Source organism: Mugil cephalus, chromosome 16 (genome assembly GCF_022458985.1).
Source record: "Mugil cephalus isolate CIBA_MC_2020 chromosome 16, CIBA_Mcephalus_1.1, whole genome shotgun sequence".
In the NCBI taxonomy this organism is placed as follows: domain Eukaryota; kingdom Metazoa; phylum Chordata; class Actinopteri; order Mugiliformes; family Mugilidae; genus Mugil; species Mugil cephalus.
Window position 1 is genome coordinate 10,523,739 of NC_061785.1, and position 20,229 is coordinate 10,543,967.

General features: G+C 42.6%; 4 protein-coding genes across 4 annotated transcripts; 2 read left to right on the plus strand and 2 right to left on the minus strand.

The window, feature by feature from the left end:
* The first annotated feature begins 768 nt into the window (after positions 1–768).
* tmem101 (transmembrane protein 101) lies at positions 769–4,582 on the plus strand. Its single transcript, XM_047608812.1, has 4 exons — positions 769–955; positions 1,931–2,111; positions 3,127–3,273; positions 3,765–4,582. The coding sequence occupies exons 1-4, from the start codon at positions 825–827 to the stop codon at positions 4,071–4,073; spliced, it is 768 nt and encodes a 255-aa protein (XP_047464768.1). The 5' UTR covers positions 769–824; the 3' UTR covers positions 4,074–4,582.
* LOC125022286 (reticulon-4 receptor-like 2) lies at positions 4,301–9,180 on the minus strand. Its single transcript, XM_047608810.1, has 2 exons — positions 7,966–9,180; positions 4,301–5,930 (listed from the first exon to the last, which is right to left on the minus strand). Exons 1-2 carry the CDS (start codon positions 8,254–8,256, stop codon positions 5,160–5,162), a joined length of 1,062 nt encoding a protein of 353 aa, XP_047464766.1. The 5' UTR covers positions 8,257–9,180; the 3' UTR covers positions 4,301–5,159.
* Positions 9,181–9,318: 138 nt separating this feature from the next.
* Positions 9,319–16,965, minus strand: lsm12b (LSM12 homolog b). Its single transcript, XM_047608814.1, has 5 exons — positions 16,796–16,965; positions 14,169–14,302; positions 12,835–12,944; positions 12,135–12,261; positions 9,319–9,964 (listed from the first exon to the last, which is right to left on the minus strand). The coding sequence occupies exons 1-5, from the start codon at positions 16,920–16,922 to the stop codon at positions 9,872–9,874; spliced, it is 591 nt and encodes a 196-aa protein (XP_047464770.1). The 5' UTR covers positions 16,923–16,965; the 3' UTR covers positions 9,319–9,871.
* Positions 16,966–17,172: 207 nt separating this feature from the next.
* g6pc3 (glucose-6-phosphatase catalytic subunit 3) lies at positions 17,173–19,851 on the plus strand. Its single transcript, XM_047608811.1, has 6 exons — positions 17,173–17,546; positions 18,192–18,298; positions 18,403–18,493; positions 18,583–18,701; positions 18,958–19,099; positions 19,204–19,851. Exons 1-6 carry the CDS (start codon positions 17,323–17,325, stop codon positions 19,544–19,546), a joined length of 1,026 nt encoding a protein of 341 aa, XP_047464767.1. The 5' UTR covers positions 17,173–17,322; the 3' UTR covers positions 19,547–19,851.
* The last annotated feature ends 378 nt before the right edge of the window (positions 19,852–20,229 follow it).

A 20,229-nucleotide genomic window follows, 5' to 3' on the forward strand; every position in this document is an offset into this window, starting at 1 on the left:
AAAATTTCTCTCAGTGTACAATACTATCATATACTGATAATCAATTGATTAAAGGAAATTATTTATATTTACACGTATTTATTGGGACTACCCCCACTTTTCCAAACTCATAGCTAAATATGTAATTATTCACATTTCTCTATATTTACTTATTCAGGCAACAATAATTAAATTAAGAATGAAGAATAATTAACTTTTATTATGTGAGGACATAAATAAATTTTAGGCAGTAGTTCCTGGCTACAAAAAAACATTAAAATAAGCACTATAAAAACTATAAGCACTATAACAAAAAAATGGAAAAAATAAAAATAGAACTGCACAGAATCAATAATATTAATTGTTTTTTATTATTCTTATTCGGTTTGACACTTTATTCACCCTCGACGTTTTGAGTGATGTGCTCAATCAATAGAAACAATCAATACTACTACAAACGAGTGATCTGTTTCCCTCTGCTTCCCAGAAAATAAGGTCATCTCTCAGCAGGCCCATTTTCCTTCAATGACCTCTAAAAGTACCTGTAGTCACCTTCTTTGTCCTGTAGGTGGCGGTGTCAGACCTTAACATTTCCTCCCCGGATCCCACGAGTGAACCCGTCCGGCCCCGTTAGCCAATAAGAAAACGTATTTTAACTTGAACAGGATGTCTCTTCAAAACAAGAGCTTCGGGGTGATCGTTGGAGTTTAAGGCGCGTTCCCTGAACTATGTAAACAACTGCATACTTTTATTTTGACACGTGATGGTATTTTTATTTTTTTTTTGCCCGGAAGTCAGTTGGCGAACGTGCGCGTCGTTGGCGGACAGATTGAGCAGCAGCGACCATGGCAGGTCCCAGCAGGAAACAGATGTTGAGGTTTCTCAGCCAATTCGGGGGGTTTATTCTAACCCGGTTTGGATTTTGGAACTGCTTCTGTATGTTAATGCTGTTTGCTGAACGAGCGGACTCAAAAAGGTAAAATTCAAGCCAGTGGCGCACTTTGAATCAGCTAGCTAGCAAACATGCTAACGACAGTTTTGAGTGGATTTTGGAATTAAAGTTATTTTTTACACATTTGGGTCTAGGATTGTTGTCAGAATTGTCATAGGTGCACATATGTATTTAAGTAACAACAAAGTTAGATATGTTAGTATTTTTGTTTGTTTGTTTGTTTGTTTTTGTAATGTGAAAACTGCTATTATAATTCAACAGTTAAACCAAACCTCAGGCTAAAGGTTGTGGACATATGGGAGTGTTTAAATTAAAATGGCAAGTTCTGCTTTCCTGCTCTGTAATTTGGGATCGGACAGCAGGAAGGCTATAATTTGTCTTGTCTAATCGTGGTTTCAATCTTGTATGTACACTTGGAGTGTGTATTGTTTCGACATGTGGTGAATTTGGACAGCCACACCCCTCTGACTGATCCTGTAATCACAACAGAAAAATGTGCAAATCCTGCATAATTCCTGCCTGACCCTACCCTGCTCACTTTAAAATAAGAACCCTTAAAACAAGAGTATTTTAACCGGTATCGTGCACATTGCTTTACAGTAAGTGTATTTGAATTTATGTAAATGATTGCAGGAATTTCACCCGTGTTGCTTATATTTCCTTGTAATTCCCTGTCCTACAACATTAGACACAAAAACCTCTGGGAAGGTTTATAGTGTGTGGTATTTTTTTTGTAGTTGTTACACTTGAAAAGTTAAGATCTCACTCTGAAGAAGATTTTTCTACTGATATTCTACAGTTCACCATGTAGACATACAACCTTTCCCACAACAATAATACATAGCAGGAGTGGCATGAAAAGGGTTTGGGTTTAAGTACAATTATTATAAGGCAGAAAGTAGAATAAATGGTAATAAATGAGGATGCATTTTTTTTTTTTTTTAAAGATAGAGAGATAAATCAGTGCATAATTTGTTTTTAAATCACTGTCATCTTCAGGAAACCGGACATCCATATACCGTACCTGTATGTGGACATGGGGGCTGCAGTGCTCTGCGCCAGCTTCATGTCTTTCGGAGTGAAGAGGAGGTGGTTTGCATTGGCTTCTGCCATACAGCTGGCCATCAGTACTTATGCCTCGTACGTCGGAGAACAGGTCTATTATGGGGACTGGCTGAAGGTGAGTGAAACTTACAGCTGTATTTTTGGGCAGTTCAGTACGGACAGATCATCACCCGCCTTTCGCTTTTGATTATGGGTACTGCTCTTTAAAGTATGATATTTTAGGAAGGCGTCTTATTGTGAAGTCATTTTGTGGCATCAGTGAGGCTTTAAATAGGTCAGACCAGTGATTAGCTGGTTCCATGGTGGAAAGGATGACTTGTGTTATTTCCTTAAATAGAAAACAAATGTCACAATTTATTATTTCAGATTGTACACAAAATAGAGATGTTTCCCAACACGTCGATGTCTTACAGTGATGCATATTGAGAGCAGGTTACAGAACTATTCTGGACGTGTAAAAGTAGCAAAAAGGTCAAAGAAGCAGGAACAGTTAAGTTTTACTATTTTCCTACGAATTAAGAGTTAGACCAAACTTGACAGAAGTTTGTTTTTTGTCCTCATGATTAGACTCAATTAATTATAATCTCCCCTCAGCAGCTATGCTAATAAACACTTATTTGTGTAACCTCCCATCAGTAGCTCTCCGATTATCTTTTCTTTTATTAAGATACAAAAGACATATACAGTATGTTTCAGACATATATTTATACACGTTTATGTTAAAATAAGTGATTTGCAAATTTATCATACTTTACTACATTTTCCAATAATATATTTTTTTAACTTGTCCTCTTCTGAGATTCCTGTTTTCAGTTTTTAGATTTTGTATATTTTTATTTTACTAAATACGTAGATAAATCTCTTAATCCAGTACTTGGGTTGGTTGGTTTAATTTTCATTTGCAGTAAATACATCATATCCACTGCACTCAAACTGCTACTGTGTCAAGTATGCATCAGATGTAGGAGCATATAAAAATGGGCTAAATCCATGTTGAACTATTAGGTCAGAGGAGGTCTGTGCCACAAATGCACGTAAAATTGGATGTGGGCCACCACTACACATCTAAAAATAAACTATTTTTTATCAAGGGCGCTGATCGTTATTGCTCGAAACTTGTCGCCCTGCAGGTGCGAATGTATTCCAGGGCGCTGGCCATTATTGGAGGCTTTCTGGTTCTGGCCAGCGGGGCGGGGGAGAGGTACAGGCAGAAACCTCGCAGCAGGTCTCTGCAGTCCACCGGACAGGTTTTCCTGGGAGTCTATCTCATCTGCATGGTAAGAGGAACAAACCTCTCTGGTGTCGTGTGTCTGTGTCTTTAAGTGGCTCTTATCTGTGCTAATATAAACCACTAGATCTCAACTAGAAGTACGATTAGACAAGTATATTAACCAGCAGTTACTTTTATAATCAGGAAAATAATTATGCTGTTGTTTTATGACAAAAGTAATTGTTAATTGCACCTGTTACTTTTATTAAAGATGGAAGGTTTTCTTTGCTTTGTATCTTTTTAAACTGAACATGTTTAAGTTTTGGATTTGGATCGAGACTTTCACATGTGAATCTTCTTGACGTCACTTAGCAAAGTAGGCTAAAAATGGATGTAAGCTGCTAAATGATTTGTGTGTGTATATATATATATATATATATATGTGCGTGTGTGTGTTTATATATATATATAAATAAATATAAATAAATCATGAATCCAAAACCAAATCCTGTTTTTGTTGCTACTTTAAACAGCACAGTACCTCTGTCTCCCCACTAGGTGTACTCCCTGCAGCACAGCAAAGAGGACAGGCTGCCGTATCTGGACCACATCGCAGGGGGAGAGATCACTCTGATGCTGCTGGAGGTTCTGTTCGGCGTCCTCGCCCTGGCCTTCCTCTCCGGCTGCTACATCCGCCTGGCCGCTCAGATCCTGGCCACCGTCCTCCCTCTGGTGCTCCTGCTAATTGACGGCAACATCGGCTACTGGCACCACACTCGCAAGGTGGAGTTCTGGAACCAGATGAAGCTGATAGGCCATAACGTGGGCATCTTCGGCGCCGTGCTCATCCTGGCCACTGACGGCTGAACCCTCTCGGGCAGCTTTTTACGGACCAACGTGTCCACACGGGATGAGATTGTTTGCCGTTTCGTCCCAGTCCGTCTTAGTGCTCTTAAGCTGCCGTCGCCCAGCGACACCTCAGGATTCGAGCTCTCCAAGGCAAGACGGTTGGATGTAAGCTGCGTCGATTTTCCTCGCTTAAGGGTTGGTAATTTTGCTTTTGCAAGATAAAGAAACACGCAAGCTTCCTCCTGTTTGCAGTTTTAATAATTTATTGGGATCCGTGTTTACATGTTTTGTTTGTTATGCTCTGAATCATGACACTGAGAATTGGTGACATCAATTCACTTGTAACATTTTCTCCAGAAGTCTTAAATGTTTTTTTATGGTGTACAATTCAAATATTTTACGGATAAATAACTTAAGGGAAACCTCTGTTGGAAATGGGAGGGCTATTATGGCCATTTGGCAATAAACACTGTCTGATGCGTTGCTTTTACATTGTGCATTCAATTTAATAAACACTATTTTGTAAATTTTGTGTAATCATTTTTATATGCCACAGCTACCAGATCTAAGTTTTAGTAGATGGCTAAGGTAAAGTGCTTTTATTTGTAATTACACACTACTGTACAACAAAATGACATGGTCAGATGGAGGGACGGTCCTGAGCTGCTACTGCCACTGTGGGCCAGCCTGACCCAACCTGTTTTTGGGGCGGGAGGAAGCCCACGCAAACACAGAGGGAACATGCAAACTCCACACAAAAAGGCCCTGAGAGTCAAACCATCCCTGCCCCGGGGGGGCCCTTGTATCAGTGTCCGAAGGTACATGGGCACTGCAGACAAAAGGTCAGGGTCTCGTTTTCATTGTTATGTTTTTACGGCTTCATGTATTTTAAATATTAACTTGTCAAAATAAATGAAAAGGCCTCACTAATAAATACACATAACTTTGGTTCATTTACGACAAAGCTACACCAGTAAATCTAACTGTCGGTTTCTAAAGGAATATTTATGCTGCTATCGCCTCAAATACAAAAAGTTTCAAAGACATCGAAACGTTTTGCAGTCGCACGTCAGTCCCAGAACCCCCGTCGTCGGTGAACCACGGTCATTGTTCTTGTTTCTGAGCCTCTGCGTCGCTTGCGGACTGTTTGTTCTTCTGGTTGCACTCGGCTTTGACCAGGGCGCCGATCACGGCGAGCATCACGGTGATGGTGATGATGAGCACGGAGGCGGTCTCGGCCACACACAGCTGGCTGTCCAGCGAGGCCAGGGAAGCGCCGGCCTGCTGAGGCGGAGCGTGGCAGATGATTTCCTTGTAGTCCTCCACGTGCAGATATCGAACGCGTTGGATCTTGCCGAAGACGCGCTCCATCTCACAGTCGCAGATCCAGGGGTTGGAGGACATCTGGAGGTGCGTGTTGGTGGTCTGGAGCTTCAGGAGGGTCTTGAACCGGATGTGCTGCAGCTGGTTTCCCTGGAGACCCAGCAGAGTCAGGCCCCTCAGAGGAGCCAGAGCCTCGGACTCGATCGCGGAGATGTTGTTGTGGCCGAGCAGCAGCACCTCCAGGCCTTGCTGCCGGCTCAGGAGACCGTTCTCCAGTGCGTTCAGCCTGTTCCCCTCCAGGTTGAGGACGCTCAGACGAGACAGGCTGTTGAAAGCCTTGACATCCATCACTTGGATGCGGTTGTAGCTGAGGTCCAGTTTCTTCAGGTTTTCGGAGTGTCCCAGGGAAGCGGAGTCCAGGTGCTGCAGCAAGTTGTGGTTCAGCCGGAGCTCCTGGAGAGAGGTCAGACTCTGGGAGAAGTCCTTGGGGAGCCAGCGGAGGCGGTTAAAACTTAAGTCCAGCTTCTCCAGAAACTGCAGCGAGGACAGAGACTGAAATGAAGACAGTGATTAGGAGTGATAAGAGTGGTGGGCTCCAACACTGTTACATTTCTGTTATCAAAGAACCAGGGATTACGTAATGTAACCCAAAGTTATTAGCACCACATTTATGGCATGCAAGAGATGAATAATATAGACCCCTTCATGACCTACGTTGCTACGTTAGCTGGAGGCAAAACAGAGGGAAGATTGATTCAAACACTGTCACTGTCAATCATGAAAATGTCACCTTGCTGTATTTTTTGGGGCCAAAACCAAAAGATGAAAAACACTTAAAATCAAGTTGAAGTTGTATCACATACCAGCCTCTGCCAGTCGTGGACAACTTTGGTTTGGCTTTGGCAATTAAAGGATTGGAGTGAGACAATCAACAACAACGCACTTTGTATCAGATACGATTAGTATGCAGTGCATCATCAGTTTCAGCCTGGATAACATTATGGTTTAGCCTAAATTGTGACTTAAACTATGTTAAGTTAATCATATTATTGATTTTTTGCAGGATACTTGTTACATGTTAATGGTAATGCTAACCACTGGCTAATGAAGAGGCTTCACTAGATAAACATGGGCCAGACTTCGTCCCCTCTGTGTCCTCCTTTGGTCAAATCGTCCTTCCATTAACTGAGAGTGTAGGGGTAGGTGAATGTTGCTTCATTTTAATATCATTTATATATATATAGTATATTCTTTAAAATATGCTTTTTCCTGGTCCTTTCTTGCCAAAACAGTCCGTCAAAATATGCTAACCAGCATTTACAAAATATAGTGTTTGAGACTTTATGCCTCCAGCTAAGCCCCGCCCCTCAGAAAACATCACATTATTTACAAACTGCAAAGGGGACTGTGGGATTAGCAGATGGATAGAACAGATAAAAAGGACACTAACAGATATTTGCTCATTCCAGCAACTCAACTGCGATACTGTGATGCTTTTCTCTCTAAATAAATAAATAACATTCTCATTAATACAGTGTTGGCGCTCTTCCTGATTTCTTCTTCTTGTTTTTTTTATTTTTTATTTTTTGCACGTTTGTCACCCTTAAAAGTTTCAGACAAAATCCAAACCTACATGACCCTGTGTGAAAAACCTCCCTAAACCTAACGACTGGTTGGGCCACCCTTAGCAGCAACAATCAAGCGTTTGTGATAGCTTGCTATGGGTCTTTTCCAGCGCTGTGGAGGAATTTTGTCCCACTCATCTTTGTAGAATTGTTGTAATTCAGCCACATCTGAGGGTTTTCCAGCAGCATGAATGTCCTTTTTAAGGTCACGCCACAGCATCCCAACAGAATCCGGGTCAGGACTTTGACTGGGCCATTTCCAAAGTCTTTCAAAGCTGAGACTGAGCCTTTATGTTCTTCTTGCTCATTGATGACTTTGTCTTGGAACCATTTTTTCCCAGTCGCTTTCTTATGGTGACTCATGACCACTGACCTTAACTGAGTAAGTGAGGCCTGCAGTTATTTGGTTGTTGTTGTGGGTTCTTTTGTGACCTCTTGGATGAGTCGTCCATGCTCTCCTGGCTCGGTCAGCCACTCCTGGGAAGGTTCACCATTTGCGGATAACGGCTCTCACTGTGGCTTGAGTCCCAAATCTTGAGAAATGGCTTTAGAACTTATTCCAGACCATAAATTGAACTCAGGTGTGATAAACCACAGTTATGTTTTGATAGGGGGGGCCAAACACTTTTTCACACAGAGCCCATTAAATAATAAAAACCTTTATTTAAAAAATGCATTTTGTGTTATCTTTGTCTTATATTTAAATTAGCTTGATGTTCTGAAACATTTAGGTGTCAGAAACATGCAAAAAAACTAAAAAATCAGGAAGGGTGGAAACAATTTTTCACCTCTGCATTTACATTTACAAACATCAAAAACTGACGTCACCTCTACATTTGGTAGAAACAGTTTTGTACTAATGTATTCTCACCCTACTCCTGTATCATAACTTCGAAAAACCTGAATACGTCCTCCTCCTCTGATCTAAAGACGATGCACCACAACCCCCCCCTCTGTTGTACCTGCGGCTGCAGAGTGTGGATGCTGTTGTTGGACATCATCAGGATCTTCAGCGACCACAGCCCCAGGAAGGACCCCGCGGGCACCTCCGTCAGCTTGTTCCCCCTGAGGTCCAGCAGCCAGGCCCCGTGGGGGACGCTGGGGGGGACCCGGAGCAGCCCGCGAGACCTGCAGTCCACCAGGTCCGAGGACTCGTAGCACAGGCAGGAAGCGGGGCACAGCTTGAACCCCAGCGCCGTGCTCAGGAGCAGGGGCATCACCGCCGCCAGCATCGCGGAGCCACCGGCGGGCATCCTGCTCTCGTGAAGTGGCTCTCGGTGCTGCCGGAAGGCATGTTGACCGACGTGAACTCGGCGGGACGCGCAGAAAAACCGAGGGAATCCGCCACGGTGGCAGACGAGGTCATCTGAGCAAACTCTTCTCCGGGCAGACGTCCCCCGACTAGAGAGGAGATTATGGGCTTAAACAGACGATCACATAACAGAACCATACCTCGGGAGCGGACCCGCTCCGGTTTTTTTTTTTTTTTGGAGGCTTTCCTAAAATGAGGATTTACATCTGCTCCCAGATTTAAGCCGTTTTTCTCGTCATTTCAGCACATTACGTAAGATTGGATGTTTCATGATGGATTTGTCGCACACTGTGGTGAAGATGGCTCAGATATTGATGGGTTATGCAAAGAAAATAAAACTCTTTAGATGTTGTTTGTACGTTAACAGTGAAATCACAGCAAAATAAATTCTGCTCTTTAAATATCAAGAACCCTCTGTTACAAGCTTCTTTTACGTGAACATTTATTTTAATCCTAGTCTATTCTGATGTGTTTTATGAAGGCCGGCTTGACCTCTAGGAAATTGTGAACAGGTTTTTTCACTTTTCTGAGAATAACTCCTACAGATTAATCGAAAACTGCAGCTTTAAAATAAGCGGTGACTGGCCGCCAATCCATCAAAACACACCAGCATATGTGAAATCAGCTGCACTTCAACTTAAACCATACAAAAAATTTAAAAAATAAATCCCTGCTCTTCTGGATGCATGCCCCACACAGCTTTATCATCTTTGTTGCCCAGAGGATGGAACAAAATGTCATCAAGCAGCATCAGAGAAACCAGAGGCTTAAAACATTTAAATAATTAATCGGATGGCGTCAGATTCCTGTGATTACATGAATTACTTGGCTACCAGACAGCACAGAAGAGAGCGACCACCCCAAAACTCATCCTGATGTGATAAAAAGACTTTTATACAAATGAACTCCAAATACTTGACCCGTGGACGCGCCCCCCGTGCTCCCGGTGATCAGTTCTCATTTGTGGAAATCATTCATCAAAAACATCTTGAAAATTACAGTATTACAGTCAGAATTTTTGTTACTTTTATTTTAGAAAATGTCCTTTAAAGTGTGGCGTTTCAAGTCACATTTTGTTTAAAATACAGAAAATACAGACAGTAGAACATGGATACAGCAAAAAAGAAAAAAAAAAAAAAGAAAAAAAAAGAAACGATGACAGAAAATAAAGCTAACAAGCCTTTCTGACTGCTCTAGTTTTGTCTTTTTGAAATGGAACTGAAGGCAAAAGGAAGGAGGGCGGAAAAAAGAAAAAAGGCTTCAGGGACAGGAGGGAGGGGGAGGAGTGGGGGCAGAATGAGACAAGTTAGTTAAGGAAACTATGGTTGCTTTATGGTTCATGTTTAAATTATTCTTTATAAAGTCTAATTTAAGATTTAATCTTTCCTCTTTCTTTTTTGTCTTTTTCATTTAATGGTATTTTTTGATCTTCAGGATCCAGGGCCCTCAGCGCTCCTCCTTGTGGTCTCAGACTGAGGACAAGGAATGCCGACTAAGTCTGGCAGTGGGAACAAAACCTCCCGCGTCGCCTTCCCCGGCCGACCCACACTGCCAACTCAAGAAGATAAAGTGGAGTCCTTCTGTGTTTGCTGTGCTTGTGAACGTTGCATGGACTTCTGACTTTCCACGTCTCTAAAATGTTTCTCAACCTGTGGGAGCGGAGCAGAAAGAAGAATACGGTTGAGGGAAACACATCTATAAAAGAAACGCCAGAGCTGCCTTTGATCTGGGACTTTGATCAGTGGTTCTCTGTTAAATCAGACGTCTTGGCTCAAACATGTTTAAAATAAACATTTTTGTGTCGATGAGACAAAATATTAAAAAAATTTAAAGATAGAAGGATGGGAAAACCAGGAAAAAAGAAATACTGACTGGATGTGGAAACTCTGTGGTGGCGTTTTATATTCCTGTTGCTGAAAGTCGGTGGTTGTTGTGCGTCGGGAATAGACATCGACCGATATAGATTTTCAGGGCCGATACCGATGTTTTACTGCCGATACTGCTTGTAACAAATGTCTCAATTTAGGGGGTAGGGACGGGCATCGAGAACCGGTTGTAACCGGTTCAGTTCATCAATATCATTAGCCCCTTATCGATACTCTTTGTGCCGAATCTTTGGTAATTCAGTAATGCACCTAAAAGCTGTTTGCAAACAGCCACAAAACCAAAGAAGAAGAATCTTTACGTCGAAGCATGTCATTCACATCACGTGACGCTCATGTGACGACAAAGAAGATGCTGTGGCGGAGGCCGACTGAAACAGTCCATATTTTTTATGCAAGGGCAGCAACACCGCCAACATGCTGAAGCATAATCTGTCGACAACACGTGGCATTAAATACCGAGACTGCCATGTGGCACACAACCAGTGCAGCTGGTGCTAGCAGAGCAGCGCTAGTGAGGATCCACTGACCAGTTTCCTATTTGTTTGCTTACACAAGCTTTGTGTTGTTTACACAAAACCATGATTGGCTACTTCTTCCAAACCAAACATTCACAAGAGGGAATCAGTAAAGAATCACATCGATAATGGCATCTGTATCTGTATAAATAAAATCTTATCGATGCTCATCCTTACACAGGGCAGCCTGCGGATGCGTCTGTAAATATTGCCAGGGAAAGAAATATCTATGGATCAGCGAACACTGCGCCCTAGACTAAACCGCGGTGGCCATTTTATGGTAAAGATCGGCGTCGGCACGAAACATGGACCTAAAGTCGTGCTACACTTCTGTTTAGAGCCATGAATGACCGAAGCAAAAGCTCAAACGTTAAATTCAAACATTAGAGCTTAAGTGGAAACAATAAATAACGATACAGCAAAACACAGCGCTCGCAGAAAGGATTGTGTGCAATCAATATAGGAAGCACTTTAAGGGCATTTACTAACACACAATGATCTACCTGCACAGCTAACATGAAGAGTAGCAACCTCTAACACTCGAGCACAAAACAGATTAACTGGCGCCTGCATTTTATACCGAACGGAAATGAACGATAGCTACGAATTATTCTTCACCAAAGTCGACCCACAGTCACTTCAGAGTCGTCGTGTGTTGCTGAAACGCATCGGAACATACCAGCACTGCGCCGCTCTGGTTTTGTGGTGTATTGGAAACGGACGCAACTGGTGCATAAAACTGAGATGAGGAAGATTCACACACTCACATTTGTACCCTCAGAGTCGCTTTACACCTGCTTTTATGCTAATGTTAACATGTCATTTTACATTTTTTTTTAAGCTTAAATCGACTAATGATCAGATAAAATTTGGGGTGGTAATGGACTCGGCAATAACACTATTATTAGTTTTTCAAAGTTTTCTTATTTTCAGAAATGACATTAAATCTTCCAAGAAGATGCCAATAGTGAACTCGGACTTATTCCAAGAGGAGAGCACGCTTTTAAAACGCAAAGGTCTTTCACTGAGAACAGATGAAGTGATTTATACAGAATATGAAAAAAAAAAAGGAACAGATTTCCAGTTCTTTTGGGTGAGGCCACATACAAGCGTGATATCGAGACACGTGTATCGTCTGCGTTTGCAATCGACCTCCAAAAACTTACTTTTGTAATCTATTTGGCCTTCGACACGGGAACAGGTGAGATCACAGAGAAGGATTTAGAGATTTATTGGATTTAATCCAAACTTGCACTCACACACTAAGAAGAGTTATAAAAATGTAACTTTTTAAAGATTAAACAAGGAATCGAAGATAAATCTCAACCTGTAAACTAGCACCTAAAATGACACTGTCCACAGCTGCAGCTCTTCACGTACATGCATCGTTAGTCTATAGAGATAAAAGTCATACTTACTATTTTGCGTACATGACTTAAAGCGCTTCCCTCTTTGCCTTTGCAGTTCTCGACCTGGTAAGGCGGTGAGATTACGACGTCGTCCATCACAATAATGTTCTTCTCCTGCCATTTACAGTCTTTGATGCTGCGAAGACAAGATGACACCCTCATCAATCAATTTATTGCAGTTTCTCATTTAATCTAGTTAGAAACCCAGAAACACACGGATTAAAACATATAATACACAAACCGTAAGAAAGGCACATAAAGGAGGAAAACTCAAATGAAATTGTCCATCGATGGTCTGACAGGTTTAAAATAATCTGATAAACACGTCTTAGACTTCCTGTTTGAACACGACCCTCACAGAAGAGTTTGAGGTCTTTGTGAATCCATTGTTTGAACCCAGGACGTGATTTACTTCGGTTTGGTCGTGCTTTGGTGCAGACCCCGCTTTAATCAAATGGTTTATCAGGTAGAGAGCGTCAACTTGTGTGCTTCAGGACAACAGGACTTTTTGTAGGTCAATTTCAAAGTGACGGCCTTTTAGACGAGGTCTAAATATTCCTATGTCTATTTCAGACCACGTGTCAACACCTTCAAGTCTCCTTCAGATCTGGATTGGATTGTGAAGAGCTTTGAGGTGAGGGAAGACGGCACTCGATGGCATGAAATACTTCCTCATGTTTAGTCAACACCGATAAGGCAAAGTTCTTACGTTTTGTGAATAGTCTGGAATAGCTGTTGGCCCTCCACAGAAACCCCAGCACTGATTGCATAGGCTTGGGACAGCTTGTCCTCCTTTTCTGTCCGTGCTCGATTGGCAAGCTGTGAAAATTTGAGCAGAACAAAAGACATTCTTGTCAGATATGTAAAACATCAGATTTTTGAGGACTGTTTTTATTCAGCATTTTACTCGGGAACAGACTTGATCCAATCATCTTCATTGGATTTCCACTCATAGATAACGGAACAATGACTTAACTGTGCGCCAACTGCACGAAATATGACACTTCACAATTTCACTCATTGACTTTAATGCTTATTCCCACATAAGATCAGTGTGTAGAGTTCCTCGAAGCATAAAAGCACCCTTTAAATTATTGCCTGTTGCACATAACATTTGTTTTACTTTCATTTGAATTTAATCGTATGCATGTGATGTCACAGCAAGCGGAAGTTTCCGTGGTTGCAGCCACTGACTGGCAAAAAGTGAGTCAGCGAGTAGCAGCATTAGTTTGAATCACAGGCTTTAATAGCATCTAAACTGTAAGGTCGTACCCTAAGTTACATATTGTATGACTAACGTTACTTCTCAGTAAAGCTGTTAGCATTAACATCTTTTATTTAGCTACATTTATCGTAACTGAAATGAACTTTAACTGAAACTGAGACTAATCCATTTTTCCAAATAAAGGGCACTCTAGTACAAAGGCGTTGGGAGCCTCGAGGCATTTGTATGCTTGCAGTCTTTGCTTTGTATATCTTCCCAGTGTTGAAATCAGGCAAATAAAATATACATATCAAAATTACTGATTTCTGGCCGTATGTTAATGTTGGTATGGATCATTCTCAAGTCTCAATTTGATCTAATAATCCACATTTTTCTGGTTTCGCTGTATTTACTGATACGTTTCAAGTGACATCAAATCATACCCTCTATACTTGTTCACTTGGAGCGTCAAGAAGTATCACATAACAACTCCATATCCAACAGGCATCTATGTTCTAGATTTACAAGTTTACATTCCAAATACTGCTGGTCAAAAAAAAAAAAAAAAACTGGTTGGTTTACACTTGGAATTTTTTTAAGATGCACCTGAATGGACCTTTTGCCCTACGTGCCGTCACTTTGACAAGAGGTTCAGGGCAGGCCAACAATCACAATGTGAGCCACATCTTTAGGACGCCAAAGAACTGAATCATAGTCCAGACAGAGTTTCGTTTTCAGTCACTGTGTCGATGTCATTTATATGCCAAAGAATTTCCACTTTCTGAAAACCAACCCTGACGCAGCATGTGGAGAAAAAGAAACAAAGCTGACGGACTTACCTTGCTAACATTCAGTGATGCTAGTGGGGGTGGAGTCTCGGTGCGGTCATTTATTATGTCCACATCGGAAACATAGGCTAAGTTGATCAGGATGACGTCGTTGAGGTTTGCCTTACCACTGGTGGAAGCACATTCTGTGGAGGCGCTCGGGTCAAGGCGGACAACTTTACGACAACGCATTGCAGAACAAGGATGGAAATGACCTCTGACCCCCGAAGAACTTGCGCACCATGCATTCGACTGCACAGAGGAGCTTATGGTACAGAGAGCGCTGGCAGTGGAAGGTAGTGCCTGTTACAGCACAAGAGGGGAGCTCTCCTACAGTAACCATGAATGAATGAATGGAAAGTTGCTCATTGCATACATAGATACACTCATGCGCCATTTCTTTAGGTACACCAGTGAAAACAAACACCATTATAACAGTCTGGCACTAATTATTACCAAAGGACACTGTATTCAGAGCTCATTTAAAATAACAGAGCTGAGTTTTCATTTTGGAGCCCGTAGTTTGTAGAAGAATTTAATTGTATTGTGTGGAACCGACACCTTTGTCTATTATTTTGACAGGACCATTTTAGTAGGTGCGCTCGATTTAATAACAAACACTTTAGTGGTTAATTCAATCCACTTTAACGGCTCCACAAACGACATCTTCCAACATGATCATGAGTTAAATTACCACCTTTCTCTCAGTATCGACTGAATATTATAAGAGTCATAAAGTTCAGGGCTATTGTCTCCAGATGCATTTGTCTTCACTAGTGCACGTAATGAACTGGAAAGTTAGCGTATACCGGCACGATTAAAGCATTTTTGTGGTTGCGAACCTCCACTAAATCAAATCTCTTCCGAACCACTTGCCCAGTGGCAGCTTTCCAAACTTTAGATCCATCTCAATAAAATCTTAGTTTATCAAGCCTATTAATAAAAACACAGGACAGTCTATACTCATCCCACTAGACCTGTTGTCTATACAGGAATGGCTTGTCAGACTCGTCCGTGAGACAGCTCCGCGTTTTATTGGTCCATTGGAAAAGTCAGTCATGTAATGAGCGTGGGACATTAAAGTCTGACCCAAAATAAACCTTTAAGACTTTCAAATGGCAGGCGAATGTAAAAAGACTAGCCCGCTGTTGGGGTCACGTGAGCTCTATATAACAAACCTACATCTAAGTCCTATACATCACAGCTCCACAAATGAGCCGATGGCTTTTCTAGTGTAAAGACGAATCAAGTTAAAATGTAAATAAAAGTAACTCAGGAAACACACCAGGTGAACTAAACTTCTAACGCCTTAAAACAAACCAAGACGCTTGCACTGCCAACTGTCAAACCCCCTCACTGTGTAAACTTCATTCATTTAATGCCTCACATCCACGGTTAGCCATGTTGAAGTTGACTACGTATTAAGGTTTGGGAGTGCAAGACATTCATGAGATGATCATATAAATTAAATATGCATCTAAACCACAGATGTTGAACATGCGGCCTGCGGTCCACCAGAGGTTGGGCATCGGTTATAAGTGTTTTAGAAACAGAAGTGGACAGAACACAACACTGAGACCCAGGACTTAACAGCAGACATGTATGAGCCCAAATTACAGTTCTTTATCTTAAGATGCTTCACTCGTTTTGAAGGACAGTTTATTAAAAGGTTAACGTCCTCTTAATTTACTTGTTCTTCTCGGCCCCTTAAACAAATGGAAATAGTCTGGATTTAACGTTACTCATAGGTTATTATCCTGTGTATATGTTACTATTCCGGCCCGTCTGAGATCAAATTGAACTGAATGTGGCCCCAAAACTAAAATGAGTTTGACACACGCTCCTATGAATGGGTGTAGGCTAGTTCACCAGCAAGCCAAGGTTGGATGAATTGAACCCATGATGCTATCCCGCTTGAATCGCGTTGAAATGAGCCCGAATCGCTACACAGCTGGCCTCACTATCGGCCAAGAATTACAATGTCACCAGACTGATCCAGGAGAGAGCCCAGCTGATAAGCTCGGGAATGCTAATACCATTAATTGAGCTAGCTAGTAGCGGCAGTGTGGGGTTGACCGAAACTTAGCATGCTAGCCGAGCTAACAGCGACTTGGTTGTAGCGTGGAGCGCTACTCGGTGTCCATTCATACCGAACTTTTTTAAAAGAAAAGATGGCCGATAACCCCCACGAGTATTGTCATCGCAAACTATACGCGAGGTAAACGTGTGTGCGCGAACTGGGGCGAGATGTGCTGAATGTCAGCTAGCTCGCTAACTAGCAGCGGCTTGTGCCTGTTGAGAGCACAGCCATGATGCCTCACTGGGATCCGTTGCCAAATAGTGATCCATGTTGAGGTCCGGCAATACAATGAGCGGATTCAAAACACATGCGCCTCCCAGCAGATAACCCGGAGCCACGAAATTGACCGCGCATCACCAATAACGTCTCCAATAGATGGAAGAAGGATGGACAGCCGACTACTAAATGGAAACATTTAAAACGGACAAAGATGTGTAACCCAGCTACCACCAATTACGCCTGCGCGGATCACTATTTGACATATTTTCGGTTACCCTACAGGCCCTTGCAGCCAGGCAGGCCAGCGAGCCATCCGCAGCTCCAATCAAACAAAGGATACTCAGAGTTAACATCTTGGACTGGTAGTCAAACGCGACCACTTCTCCTTGCACGCGTTGGCCCAAGCAGGTGAGGCAAGAGACATGGCTCCCGACGCTGAAATACTCCCCCGGTCCAGGAGCCGCCATCTTCTCCGCCAGGAAACCGGAGCGCCTGCCTTACGTAAAGCGACGCGATGGCGTATGGCGACGAAACATGGGCGTGTCTACGTACGTCGTCTTACGGTCGTTTGTTCCCATTCAAAGAATTAATGTGTACCATTAAATCTATTTGATCTCACGCCATGGCATTGAATCGCCCACCAAATGATTTAATCGCAAATTAACAGTTGATAAAAAAAAATAATTTATCGATTTTTGTAAAATGTGGCTTTGTCTCCCATTCAATCGATTCAATGGAAAGCGCTCCCCTTGTCGGTAAGATGGTGGTACTGCGGAGTTCACTGTGACACATCGTGGTGCACAAAGCACCGAGGATAGCGGTTTTTATTTTAATTTACATACCAAAGTATACACAGTGGGTCAGGACATGGGAATGGAGGCGATTTACACCCAAGGCGTCTGGCTGGCTGAGAGTCTCCAGCAGAAGACTATGAGTTACGAAAAGTTTTGGCTTGTTGTCACTCATATCGGAGACCCTAAAGCAGCGCTGCTGCTCGTGTTTCCATTCACCTATTTCATCAGCAGACGAGCCGGAGTGGCTGTACTGTGGGTGGCTGCAATATCGGAGTGGCTGAACCTGGTGTTCAAATGGTAAGGCGAACAGACGCCGCTGGCATGTTTTAAACATGATTGGGACCTTTGCTTTGCACCTGGACTCCTCAATACTTTAGCATGTGGCTAAATAAGCAGCCATTTTCATTAAACCAACTCAGTGTTACTAATATCTGTAACACATATTCGTGTTTCCTAACTGAAATTATTATTTACAACAGTGAAAAAATCGTATATTTCATTTTTTTGCACGTCGTTGCTTCCGGGACAACAGTACAGTACGACCCTATGTACTGTCCGAGGTGAAACAGGAAGTGGCGGAACCTTTCATTTACAGTTCAACAGTAGCAGTTACTGGCTGTGGCCATGTGTCATAAAAAATGATAATACTAAAAATAATAATAATAAAAAGGAACTGACGTACAACCATACTGACACAGTGAAATAATGAAACATTGGTAGATAATGTATAATGTGTGATAATGTGTGGAAATCAGATAAATGTCTATGACTAAGGAAATGTCTGAACATGTGCTGATAGGATATAAATGGGGGTGGGGGTTAAAAACAGGATAGTAGAAATGTTAAAGGAGTGTAGCATGATTGTTGGGCCTTAATTACTGTGAGTAGAAATGTATTTACGTTAAACGTTGCTTTGGTTGCATTATTTTTGGGTTTTCCCAGGATGCTGTTTGGAGAGAGGCCGTTCTGGTGGATAGGTGAATCACGTCTGTTTCTGAACAAAGAACCCAACGTTGTGCAGTTCCCATCCACCTGTGAAACCGGCCCAGGTGAGAAGCCCTCAGAGAGCAAAATTCAAACATGTGTGAGTCATAGACAGTGGCACATAATTCATCGTACAGTCAGAGCTCCAAAGTTGGCGTCTGTCTCTCAGGGAGTCCGTCGGGACATGGGATGGTGACGGCAGCAGTCTGGTGGGTGGTGGTGTCCTCACTGGGGACATTTCTGTACTCCCGTACTCACAGGTAGGCCCCCTTAAAATCACCACACAGGTTTTGGTTTTAAAAATGCACATAAACTCACTGAGTCTCTTTTTCTCCCTGTGTGCGTTCAGTGTGGTGTTGTCAGCTACTCCCTACCTGCTGTATGTAGTGATGCTGGTTGCCGTTGGACTGTCCAGGATCTTTATCCTCGCCCACTTTCCGCACCAGGTTGTCGCTGGCTCCATTACAGGTAATCTCTTCTGTCTCACCAAGTGTCATTTTATATGACAAGTATATCTTGAAACGGCTGCGTATGATCATATAAATCAAAGATAACATGGTGACTCAATTGCAGAATTTCTCACCGTAGCTTAGAGATGTTCACCACAATATAAACATATTTTAATAATCTCTGTTGGCTGAAAAAAAAAAAAAATATGTCTGTGTTGTTGTATTTACCATTATATAATAAAATCAACAACATTGAGTGTATTTTTTATTTCCAGGATTCATCCTAGGGATTCTTCTGGGCCGCAGAGTACCACGAGGTCGCCCCCTGCTGTTCTTTTTTAGCCTCAGCATTGGTCTCTTTGTCGGTGCTCTGGCGCTCCATGCTGGACTGCAGCAGCTGGGAATCGACCTCTCCTGGTGAGTGTCTCGTTGCATAAACGACCTATGATATATATTATATATTTATAACTATGAAGGGCAATTCCCCTCCTTGACTGTGCATATTCTATTTTATTTCACAGGTCTATTGCTCTCGCTACGAAATGGTGCAGCCGTGCAGAGTGGATCCGCCTGGATACGGCCCCGTTCTCCTCTCTGACCCGAGACTGCGGGGCCGTTCTGGGTCTGGGGCTGGCCCAGTACTGGAAGCCCGGAGGATTTTCCCTGCCTTGGGCTCCGAGGGCTTTGTCTCTGGCCTTCTCATCCATGGGACTGTACCACGTGAATCGCCTGCCGCTCCCGGTCCGACCGCAGGGCCTCTTCTACGCCCTGGTCTTTGTCAAATTTGTCATCGTGCCTCAGATTGTCATGGTGCTTGTCCCCGGGTTGGTACACCTCATGACGCACAAAAAGAAGAAGGACTAGAGATCCTCACGCCTCCGAGGACACCTCTGGATTCCTTCTGAGCTTCTTTAATCAGTTTAAGTGTCTCTTTAATGTATTTTAAGGTTCCCTCCTGTGGGTAGAGGCTACACTCCAAGTTGATTTGTCTTTTTTTTTTTTTTTTTTTTACATTTCACCTGAAATGATTCCATGTTTTGTTTTCTTTTGAAAAGCACACACTCGCTTTTGGTGTTGGTACTGTGATGAAACTTAATTCTGCTGCACGTTTGCATTCATTACAATGTAATCGTTCAAAGTGTCGGAAATTCTTCAGTATTTTCGCACAGCTGCTGGCTTTGAATGGTCCACCAACCGTAGGGCTCCTTCCCTTTGTCAAGTCCTGACCTAGTCCTGTTACTGCTGCTGGGTTAGACAAACAGTGGTAATATGGACGTTCATTCCCATTCGCTGTTTGCTATTGTCTTGATATTCCCGCTTCTTCCTCTGTCCCACCCTCTCCTTTGTCACTGGCTCTTGGCAACACGTGTTTGCACCTGGTTCGGCGATCAGTTTACGCTACTTGATTGGGTCCAGATGGATCAAAACATGCAAGCGAGGTTGGACACCGACAGGTTTTTGTGCCAACTACCCGTGCAGACTGTTCCCAACTAGTGCAGTGAAAACTGGTGAAAGGAACAAGCAATAGGTTTTCAAATTATTTTCAA

Excerpts from the sequence above, each read along its gene's own strand:
- tmem101 (XM_047608812.1), top strand. The coding sequence starts at position 825 with ATGGCAGGTCCCAGCAGGAAACAGATGTTGAGGTTTCTCAGCCAATTC. Across the intron at positions 956-1,930 it reads GAACGAGCGGACTCAAAAAG|GAAACCGGACATCCATATAC; the intron begins GTAAAATTCAAG and ends TGTCATCTTCAG. Across the intron at positions 3,274-3,764 it reads GAGTCTATCTCATCTGCATG|GTGTACTCCCTGCAGCACAG; the intron begins GTAAGAGGAACA and ends TCTCCCCACTAG.
- LOC125022286 (XM_047608810.1), bottom strand. The coding sequence starts at position 8,256 with ATGCCCGCCGGTGGCTCCGCGATGCTGGCGGCGGTGATGCCCCTGCTC. Across the intron at positions 5,931-7,965 it reads TCCACACTCTGCAGCCGCAG|TCTCTGTCCTCGCTGCAGTT; the intron begins GTACAACAGAGG and ends TCTTCATTTCAG.
- lsm12b (XM_047608814.1), bottom strand. The coding sequence starts at position 16,922 with ATGGCGGCTCCTGGACCGGGGGAGTATTTCAGCGTCGGGAGCCATGTC. Across the intron at positions 14,303-16,795 it reads GTCCAAGATGTTAACTCTGA|AATGTGCTTCCACCAGTGGT; the intron begins GTATCCTTTGTT and ends GCGCCTCCACAG. Across the intron at positions 12,945-14,168 it reads CATCACTGAATGTTAGCAAG|CTTGCCAATCGAGCACGGAC; the intron begins GTAAGTCCGTCA and ends AAATTTTCACAG.
- g6pc3 (XM_047608811.1), top strand. The coding sequence starts at position 17,323 with ATGGGAATGGAGGCGATTTACACCCAAGGCGTCTGGCTGGCTGAGAGT. Across the intron at positions 18,702-18,957 it reads TGTCGCTGGCTCCATTACAG|GATTCATCCTAGGGATTCTT; the intron begins GTAATCTCTTCT and ends TTTTATTTCCAG. Across the intron at positions 19,100-19,203 it reads CTGGGAATCGACCTCTCCTG|GTCTATTGCTCTCGCTACGA; the intron begins GTGAGTGTCTCG and ends TTTATTTCACAG.